The 10,812-nt window shown below is 51.0% G+C and overlaps 1 protein-coding gene across 1 annotated transcript; it reads right to left on the bottom strand.

The window, feature by feature from the left end:
• Window positions 1-102: 102 nt before the first annotated feature.
• MRPS12 (mitochondrial ribosomal protein S12) lies at window positions 103-1,133 on the bottom strand. The gene is made up of 2 exons (XM_054991774.1): window positions 981-1,133; window positions 103-717 (listed from the first exon to the last, which is right to left on the bottom strand). Exons 1-2 carry the CDS (start codon window positions 1,018-1,020, stop codon window positions 320-322), a joined length of 438 nt encoding a protein of 145 aa, XP_054847749.1. The 5' UTR covers window positions 1,021-1,133; the 3' UTR covers window positions 103-319.
• Window positions 1,134-10,812: the final 9,679 nt, after the last annotated feature.

The raw sequence follows: 10,812 nt of genomic DNA, 5'->3' as shown, positions 1-10,812 counted from the left end.
TGAGCCCAGCTATCCAGTAGTCTGCCTCAGGACCGAGGCCTAGAAGCAGGCAAGAATCTGGCAGAGTAAGACGGGTTGGGGAGAATCAGTCAGTGCTCCAGCTCAGATTTCACACTCAGAGTTTTATTATATAATCGGTAAGTGTGCAGGAAAGGGCTGCACTCATCTAACCACAGAGGTCACCAGGAGCTGAGCCTGAAATGGGCCAGAGCCCCTTCTGGAAGGAGGGGGGTCCCGTCCACGGGAAACCCCAGCCAGGGCGCTGCTTCCCTCCCCTCCAGCGACCAGCGGGGGAGCCGCCACCCGCGCCGCGGGCTCACTACTTCTTCTTCTGGACGTGGGCGCAGTCGTACTTGCCGCGCACCACCTTCAGCTTGACGCCGGGCAGGTCCTGGGTGCGGCCGCCCTCCACCAGGACGATGTTGTGCTCCTGCAGGTTGTGGCCCTCGCCGGGGATGAAGCAGACCACCTCCCGGCCGGTGCTGAGGCGGACGCGGACGCACTTGCGGTTGGCCGAGTTGGGCTTCTTGGGCTTGCGGATGAGGGTCTTCAGCACCACGCCCTTCAGCTGCGGCCGGCCCTCCAGCGGGCCGGGCTTGGGCGGGGGGCGCTTGGGGCGGCCCAGGCGGTGCAGCTGGTTGAGGGTGGCCATGCCGGCGCCGGGGGGCCCCGCCCGGGCGAGGGACGCAGGCCGCAGGAGGGCCGCCGCGCAGGAGCCTGCGGGAGGGAGGGAGAGGAGGGCGGGAGGGGAGGGAAGGTCAGTCCCCTCGAGGGCTGCTGCGGCCACCGGCCGGCCTCCTCCCCGCACGCCCGCCCCCCGCCCCCGCCGGCCGCGGCCCCTTTCCTCCTGCCGCAGCTCGGCCGCCGGGGGCCCCGCCCGGAGGGAGGGAGGGGAGGCCGGCCCGGCCCGGCCCCGCCAGAGGCGCCTTCGCCCCGCCGCCGCCGCCGCCCCCCCCCCCCGCCGGTCCTGCGCCGCCTACCCCAACGCAGCGGGGCCGCCAGCGCGCTCAGCCAGGCCATGCGGGGCCGCCGCGGAGCCTCCCCGGGCAGCCGCACTTGGCCACGGGCGCGAAGAGGAGGAAGGGGCCTCCTGCTGCGCGGGCTGCCCCCGGAAGAGGACCCCGGCGTCTCTTGCGGTTGGCCAGCACGCCCGCCGCTCACACGCCCGCCTCCTCTTCGGATTGGGAGCGCCGCCCGACGGGGCGGCCATAGAGATTCAGAGGCTAGAGGGCGCTTCCGGCCTGCACGTTCCGGGCCTCTTTCGGCGGGGCTGCTCGGGCGGCCTCTGCTGCCTCCTGGCGGGCGGCCGGGAGCCTCGTTTTGAGGCCTGATGCAGGCGACGCCTCCTCGGCTGCAATAAGAAACGCGACACTCTCGGCCGCCGGATCGATTCCCGCTCGGCCAGGGGAGCTCGCTTGGGCCAGTCACAGAAACTCTCAGCCCAACCTACCTTACAGGGCTACGTGTGAAGATGAAATGGAGGAGACCCGAATGATGTGAGCCATTTTAGGTCTCCGTTGGGGAGAAATGAAGTAAAACTAAAAATCAAATTCCTAAGTATGTGCACTTGGAATTACTCCCCCCACCCCCCCCAAATATGGCCTTCCTTTCACTTTCCGTTCATCGCTATACCTGGGTTTTCTCTGTAACCCTTTATTCCACAACATTTCTCCTGTTTTGTCTGTATTATTTATGCCAATAAAGGTTGCTGTGCTGTGTGCTGTGTGTGCTGTAACCCAGCTACCACACTTTCAGTAATCACGTTTGTGCTCCAGTGTCCAATTTAAAATTCACCACACTGCAACAATTTGCTTCTAATATTATCGTCCAATCCTTTGATATGCCTGATTGATGTAGAATTCCTACACTGGACTCAGAGATGACCTTCTTTGCCCTCTGCTGTTGTCTGCAAACTCTAGCAAAATGGTCCATCTTTTTGCATTTGGTGCAAATTTCACCACAAGCAAGTTTTATCATAAGCCCTGCACTGCACACCCACCACCGTGGCTTGCAGATTTTTTCCCCTTGCTGCTCTGCAGGAGAAAACTTGGTTGTTGCAGGATTCCCCTCTGCACTCTGCTATGGATTACAGAAGAGCCAATTCTATCTACAGACTCAGCAGAACTTGTCCTTTGCGTGACTTCTGCAGCTCGGCACACTTCAATTGACTGCTCTAATGTATGATTTTTTTCTAGCAATCTGCCCCTTGATTTGCAATCCTGGGTGCCTAGGACAATTTGATCCCTTTTTGATGAATCAGTAAGCTTGCCAAAGTCACACGTTTGACCCAATTTTTTAAAAAATCAGCCACAAAACATCTCTGCCTTGCATTGCTTTCTTGTACGAAAAACATACCTCTCAAAAGTGTCATTTTGACTTTCCATGGAAAAAGTTAAACTGCTGTTAAATCTTCTCCGGTTGTCGGCTGCATGATCAGAGAGAGCCAGCATATCTGAGACTCCAAGTTGCTCCAGCCTGTTTCTGATTCACTCTTTCTGGCTTCACAACCATTTTGGAAATATACATCCCACTTCTGGCACCACATGGTGTTCTCTGGTTGGTAAATAGTGCAGAAAATGTTTTTCTCTTAATTAACACAACTGTATTAATATACTTGAGGACTACATTTTAAGGAATCTCTCTGCTTGCTCTCCTGAAGCTTCTCCGTCTACACTTTCTGGCTCTGGTGTTTCATTCTGGCTGTTTCTTCCCACCCATCTTTTAAAGAAACCTCCTCACAGCATAAATTAGCAAAAGAAGACAAGCACTCACTCACCTGTGGGCCTAAACCACTTATTATTTGTCTCCTATCTTCTCAAAAAATAATTTCGTCAGCAATAAGAGGTCTATAGGAATATTATGGAACAACATCCTTTTCCTTTTCTCTTTCTTTGGTTTGCTGTGAGTCTGCTACAACACAATTTTTACCCCTTCACTCCTTAGTTTCTCTCTTTGTTTCACTCCAACAAGATTTTATTCCCCCCCCCTCCCTTTCTGCTTCAGGCTTTTTAAACCAGGGGTCTCCAGCCCTGCTCTGTTCTAGTCACAGAGAGAATTGACACTTGGAAGCTTTAGGACAGGGGTCACACCTTTCTACTTCCATTCCTTTTTTCCTTTATATGGAGAATCTGCACTTGAAAGACTCGTGACAGATTTCACACCAACCTCTACAGCTGATTGGAGGGGCAGGACAAATGTTGGGTGGGTCTCAAAGGAGTGCAGTTGAAAGTGGAGCGGTGGCATTCATACCCAGAGGTGGGGGCCCCCTCCTGGGCAGGCAGTACTGTGAAAGTGCACCAGGGAGCTAGGCATCGGGTGGGCATGAGGAGGGCTGCCTCCTTTACTCCAGAGGGCACACCCATCCCACGATGGAAGAGTTTTCTTCGTCTGGCTCACTGGCTTTGACTGGCTCTTCTGGGTCCCCTGTCACGATGGAGTCTTTGCTTTCCACCTGCAAGTGGGCAGGAAGAGCATGGCAGAGTCAGTGCTTGGAAATGAGGTGGACAGGCCCCGGTGGCAGAGATCCAGCCGCAGACCCTGGCCGCCTGCTTCCCGGAGCTCTAGCTGATCCATGGCGGGACCCACTGCCTACGGAGGACCACCCTGAGCCTTGGGAGACCTCACTGTTCACAGCGATTCCTCCCAGGAAGAAATGGGGGGGGGGCTGAGGGACAGACCCCCTGTGCTGCTAAGTTATGTGATTGAATTCCATGCAATAGTTTGTTTCTCAAGAAGTCGAACACCCTCTCTTCGCCCCCACCCCATGCGCCCACTCCAAATGCTCACAGGCTGCAGCAGAGAATGAGGAGGCCGTAGCCAAAGCAGAAGGTTGTAATTCCAAGAAGAATCACAAAGGTAACGGACACCGTGGAAGATTTCCTGGGGAAGAAAACAGAAAAGGACGTGATAACTGAATGAGCGCCAGGAAGAGAAGGATTGGTCCCTCCTTGGCCCAAAGGCTGGATAATGTTTCTCCCATTTGGGACGGGAAGATCAGGAATAACCCTAGAAGGGGGTAGCCTTCCAACGGGAGAATATAAATGCTCTGGCACAAGGAAGCCAGGAAGGACTGAGCCTCTGCAATGGGAATCCATCATGACCACGTCTCAAGGAACAACGTGGAAAGTCCCAGCCTCTGAGCAGTAAGTTAATGGAGGAATCCCTCGCACAGTGACTTCAAGAATTACTCATTATCCTAGTGTAGGATAAGCGTTTAGGATAAGGATAGAATTAGGGTTTAGAGGAGAGCATGTTTGTTTCATCTGATCTTTGCTGAGCATGATGCTGTACAGACTGCGTGTACTCTTTATTTATTAAACTTCCTTATATTCTGAATGCCTGAAGCCTGGCCTCTGTGCCCACACCACACCTCACTACCGAAAGTGTGGTTAAAAAGAGGGGCAGCAGAGGAGAAGCAGCACTTTAGGGAACTTGCCATCCCTAAAGTGCAAAGGCGCAACAGTGCGACAGATTGACCCTGGGCAGTGAGGTGGGAGGCGGGGCCACTCAGCTGAGCCTTCAAAGAGCAATGCGGGTACAGAGCGCTCAATGCACAAATCTGTTTATCGGGTGATACTCCTCCAGGTTTGTGGGTGGCAACAGTTAGTAACGGAGAGCAGCTGCTACACTCTGGAGTAAGGGGGAAAGGTACCGTGCCGGGCAGAGACCTGGGACGGCAGCGGGACTCTTCTCAGCTCCCTGGCACACAGGAAGGCAGCTTGCAAGATCATGTCCTTCACAGCCATCGTGAACAGAAGTCAAGGACACACACACAGAGAGGTCAGAAACATGCATACTAGGCCTGAATTAAGCCACTGTTTGTAATACTTTACTCTGTGATACTCCGCAATACTTTGCTCTGAGTACCACGTAGTAAATGAGCAGCTGCAGTCTGAGGCCACTGAAGCTTCAAGCGCACCTTTCAGGGCAGCCCCATGCACAGCACGTTACAGTAGCCTAGTCCTGACGTCATGGACGTCATCGTGTCATCGTGGTGCAAATCCCCCCACTGCATCTGCTTGGTGGCTTCCTCTTGGAAGGGCTGTGATGATCCCTTCAGGGCACAGTGGGGTCTTGGCTCCTCTCTGCTACCTGGTTGAATAATCTCCTGAAGGGTTTAGTTATAACCATTGTCTGATGGCTCTATGCTGTTGCCTACAATGTGGTATGGGATGCCACCAATATGCAGGTGACACCCAACTTTATATCTCGCTATCCAGATCCCCACAGGATGCAGTGGAAATCTTCGATCGCTGCCTGACAACTGTAGTGAAATGGCTGAAAAATAACAAATTGAAATTGAACCCAGACAAGACTGAAGTGATGCTTGTTGGGAAGGCAGAGATCTTGAAAGACATTGTATCCCCCACTTTCTATGGAGTTCATCTGACCCTTGCAGACTCGGTTAAGAGCCTGGGGGTTATACTGGATCCAGTGCTACTACTAGAAAAACAAGTTAAGGCAGCCACAAAAAATGCTTACAACCTCGCTCTAGCCTGGAAGATGGCTTCTTACCTCAACACAGCTGATCTGGCCACCTGGATCCATGCTATGGTAACATCAAAACTTGACTATTGTAATGCACTATACATTGGTCTCCCATCTAAGTTAACTAGGAAGCTCCAATTGGTGCAAAATGCTGCAGCTCAACTATTATCAGGAGCGAGCAGGAGCTTGAACATCACTCCCATCCTACAGTCACTCCATTGGCTACCTATCAGTTACTGTGCTCAATTTAAGGTATTGGTTATTACATTCAAAGCTCTTCACGGCCTTGGCCCAGCATACCTACGGGACCGCCTCCCTCCCTATGTTCCTCTACAGCAGCTTCGCTCTTCCTAACTGGGTCTCCTGCAGGTGCCACCCTGCACATAGGCGAAATCAACAGTAGCCTGCACACGAGCTTTCTCTGTGGTGGCCCCTACCCTGTGGAACGGCCTGCCTGAGGAGGTCAGGAGAGCTCCCACTCTTCTGGCTTTCTGCAAATGATGCAAAACTGAATGATTCAAAAAGGCTTTTTACTCAAATGAGAAGGCTGTATTGTAGGGAGGGGGTCTCAGATGCTTCACTAATGAGATAGGGACCGTAGACTTCACCACTCTGTTGCCTTGCATATTATCTGCTGCTTTAAATATGTACTCCTATGTACCACCACTGCTCCATGTTGTCTAATGACAGTCCTAGAATTGATTATGTACTGTTTCAGCAATTCTGTATTGGATCTTCACTAATGCTACATCTTTGTAAAATCCTGTGACGTTGTTTATGGAAATGTCCTTGTCACTGATTGTACTAATCTCACATTATATAATACCTGTCTTGAGTTTCAGTGAGAAAGGTGGACTATAAATGACATAAATAAATAAAATAAACCTGCTCTTAAATACAGCTCAGAAACTACATTCGGTGCAGAATGCTAGAGCCTGGCTACTCTCAGGTGTGGAGTGGAGTCTGCACGTTGCTCCCTTTCTCCACTGGTTACTGGTCAGTTCCTGGCGCCATTCAAGGCTCTCATTATTGCCTACAAAGCCAGGAGAGGCGCGGGGCTGGCCTTCCGGTAGGGCCGCCTCTCCCGCTGTGTTCTGACGAGGCCTGTGTTCTGAAGGTGCCCCCCTGCAAGTGGGCAAGACCAGCACTTCGCAAGCACTTCTACCGTTTTGCAAAATGTGCAGAGTAGGCGGAGGGCATTCTTACAAATGGAGCGAAGCTGTGGCGGCATGGAGCAGCCCAGGAAGGGACTTCTGTTAGAGATCAAGTTTTTTCTGATGGTTACGTTTATCTCACACACACACACACAACACACACACACACGTTTGCTTGCATTGTTCTCCCTCTCCTCCTGCTCTACTATCTCGGCCCAACTGCGTTGTTTTGTCTTATGAGGAATCTTTGCTGTTAGATTCAAATGTTGTCATGTTTTGTATGCCACTGACTGACTGCAGGGTTGTTGTTTTTTTAAAGCACACTTGTAATCCTCCTTGGGTCCCAGTGAGAAAGGCAGGCGACAGACGGCGAGGCTGATGATAGGAACGCCAGGAGCAATTCCAGAAGGAACAACCAAACATCTACTCACTATAGGCGTAATAATTGCTATACTGCCCCTTCGGGAGCATTGCTGTGCTTGGCGCAAAGAGCGTCCACTCTCACAGCCCACCGCAACACCAATCTCACATGTTGTTAGGAAGAAACAGAAGACCCAACTGAGCTCTGGAAGGGGAGGGTCAGGCTGTAAAACTAAGCCATTGGGAAACCTCTTCACAGAGCAAGAGAAGCTGGCTTCTTCAGAGCACTGCACGTCAGCATGGAAACGCTTTTTTCTTAAATTAAGTTCCTGTAAGGATGTCCTTTGTACTTTGGCTGGGACTCACCTTTCTCTCCAAAAGCGCCTCTCCCCCGGCTCCTGCACATGTCCCAGAGGATGGGATGGTGACTAGAAAGGCAAAGAGCACACCTCATTATAATGCTGACAGCCCAGTCTGGATTAAGGGAGCTGAAGCAAACCCCAACAACCTGGCAAGGTAGGTCATTTCCAGCCAGGCTGATTAAAACTGTTTCTGAGCCTGCTTTGAGCGCCAGGACTGCAGGAGTCACCCACAGCTGAAATGCAGATGTGCCTTGAAGCAGCAGCAGCAGCAGCAGCAGCGACCACGAACAGTTTTGGCAAGCCGCACGTCCTGACAGGGTCTTGAAGTCAGTGGCAACGAGCAGAGTAAAGACTCCGAAGTCTCCCTTCTGCACAACACCCAAGTGGACGTGAGCCATCGGTGGTGCCCTGCCCTGCCCTGCCCTGCCCTGCCACTTAAGTCTTTGCAAGCCACTGTCTTGGGGTTGAGAGCGGAACTGGGAGGCCTTGGATCCAGGCCAGAGACGGGGGGGATGCCCGGCTTCTCCCTGCTGTTGAAAGTTGCCCAATACGATCTTTCCCCTTGGCAACATGAAAGGGTGATGAGGCCATAGTTGGTTCCCAGTCCCTGCTTCCTTATTTGCACTTCCTCGACTCTTATTCTGGAATCCAACCACAAATATTCAGGATACTTTAAAGATTCTGCAGTCTGAAAGACACCTGAGACCGCCCATATTTTTAAAAAATACATTCAGAGGACCCTGAGCTCCAAGTGGACTGGTTCTGTTCCCTCGTCCGAAGACCAGGTCTGGTGCTAACTGCTGCAAACTAGAGTGCCCCCGGGACAAATCCACATTCAGAAAATGGGGAGCTGTACCCAAAAATAATCTTTGGTCCACCCCCAAATCACACATCAGCTGACTCCGGAGACTGTAACCTACAAGAGGACACGCCCGCTGCTTGGCCCAAGCACTGGGTCTGGCACCCCAAATGTCCTTCCAACCACCCAGATTTATTCATTCCCTTGCCCGAGTTGTAAACTTTGGACCAGCACCTCTGTCATCTTCCTCTTAAAGTTATTTATCGTTCTTTGCAATCTGGCAAGTTATAATTCTAAATTCTTTTCATTCTTTCTGAAATCATTCTTGTATTGTGGTCACAACTTTACTTTCATGCAAATTTGTTTATATCCGTGTAAGATAAGACGTAAAGGTTTGGTGAGAAATCTAAGGGAGCTTACAGTCCTGATCACCACTGCCTTCCTCCTTGGGTGGTAAAACTCCGTCCACAGCATTTCCCCGATCCAGCAAGGGAGCAACTTTCTCAAAAAAAGATACCAGGTTAGTCTGCCGTGACTTGTTCTTGAGAAACCCCTGCTGGCTCTTAGTAATCACAGCCGCCCTTTCCAAATGCTCAAGGACTGTGTGATGATTCCAAGTAAATGCGTGCCTGTGTCTTTAAATGCTTGGTGTGAGATAGGTGGAGAGGGGGGGGTGAGAGAGAGAGAGGGATGAGTGAGCGATATGATTGGCTCATGACTGAGAGGGTGGGCGGAGTGAAGGCAGTCTGAGACTGAGAGTGGCCAGAGAGAAAAGTTTCAGTCAGGGAAAGAGAGGCCAGCTGTGCGCTGCCTGAATATGTTGAATAGAAAAGAGTCCAGTTGCACCTTTAAGACTAACCAATTTTATTGTAACATAAGCTTTTGAGAATCACAGTTCTCTTCGTCAGATGCATGGAGGGCAGAAGGAAACTGGCCAAATATAGAGGAGGAGAGGGGAGGGGAGGAGGAGAGGAGGGATGTAAACAACTCCTTTGATATGGAGATGCAGGCAGCTCCTTTTGGTGTGGGGATCAGTTTGCTTGTGTAAAGGTTCAAAGGAGTTTGCCGTGCTGGTCTGTAGCAGCAAAATCAAAAAGGGTCCAGCAGCACCTCCAAGACCATCCAATTCCACTGCAGCACAAGCCCTCGATCACGAAGAGAACGTGATTCTCGAACGCTTATGCTACAATAAAATTGGTTAAAGGTGCTGCTGGACTCTTTTTTATTTTGCTACTACAGACTAACATGGCTAACTCCTCTGGATCTATGAATATGTTGAAGAGTTTATGAGAGAAATATGACCTGTGTGGAACCTGAACTGAGCCTGTTTGTGAAAGGACACTCAGTCAGGGAAAGGGAGGCCGGCTGTGCGCTGCCGGAGCAGGTTTCATATTTCTGTGAATGAGAGTCAGAGAAAGAGGCCAGCTGTGGGCTGCCTGAGGAGTTTTAAGCATTTCTGTGAGAGAAATATTGAGTTAGAGAAAGAGGCTAACTGTGTGTGAAGCCTTGGAAGAGATCTGTGTGAATGAGAGTAAATGAAGTAACTTTAAGAACTGAGAACTACGTTTATGAAACCGATACGCTTCTTGACTAAATAAAAGGTTATTTTGTTTTGTTATATCCCAGAGTAGCTGTCATTGCAAGATCCCATTCCTATCCTCAGGGCCACAAAGAACCACGAAGGAGCCTGACGCTTTGGGAACGTTACCAAAGGGAAAACTTAAATAAAATATCTTGGAATATAATATTCCTGGGGGCAGCAAACTACCCAGAGGGTGTAAGGGAAAGATTAAAAGGAATACCTACTCAAAGAAAGTAAAGGTCATAACAGACTGATTGTTTGATAATTTGTTCCAAAACTTTTCCAGGTATAGATGCCAAGCTGACGGGTCGGTAGTTATCTGGACCCTCCTTTTGCCCCTTCTTGAAGATGGGGACGACATTTGCCCGCCTCCAATCTTCTGGCACCTCGCCTGATCTCCAAGAATTCTCAGAAATAACGGACAGAGGCTCAGAAATTACGCCTGCGAGTTCTTTCAGTACCCTTGGGAGCAATTCACCTGTCCCTGAGGACTTCGTTCCATTTAAAGAAACTAGATGCTTACGTACTCCCTCTGCGCTGCTCCTAGGCTGTGACTCCCTTCCCCCATCACGAGTTCTGTTATTGCCATGTTGAGCACCATCTCCCTCGCAGGAGAAGGCTGAGGAAAAGCATGGGGGTGTATGATGCAAGGTGCTCCAAGAGTATTTTGGGGTACAGCTTCCCCCCCCCCCCCACTTCTGAATGTGCATTGTCCCAGGGCACCTCCACACTGCAGCAGTCAGAACAAGGCCTGGTCTTTGGACCCGGAAACAGCTCCGGTCCACTTGGCGCTGGAGTCTCCCGATTGATCAAGAAGTGTAGCTTTATCGATCAGGATCAAGGAGCAGCAGAAAAGAGCAAAAGTCCAGAAGCACCCAGAAGACTAACACAAGTTGGGGCAGGGTAGGAGCCTTCGTGAGCCACAGCTCGCTTCTTCAGATACAGCGAGAACGTTCTAACTGTATCTAGCTGTATCTGAAGAAGTGAGCTGTAGCTCACAAAAGCTCATACCCCTACCACAAATTTTGTTAGCCTTATCAGTGCTACTGGACTCTGTCTCCTGATTGT

The sequence above is a fragment of the Eublepharis macularius genome, chromosome 11, assembly GCF_028583425.1.
Source record: "Eublepharis macularius isolate TG4126 chromosome 11, MPM_Emac_v1.0, whole genome shotgun sequence".
Taxonomy (NCBI): Eukaryota; Metazoa; Chordata; class Lepidosauria; order Squamata; family Eublepharidae; genus Eublepharis; species Eublepharis macularius.
Note: the sequence above shows the minus strand (reverse complement) of the source record. Positions and strands in the feature narration are given on the sequence as shown.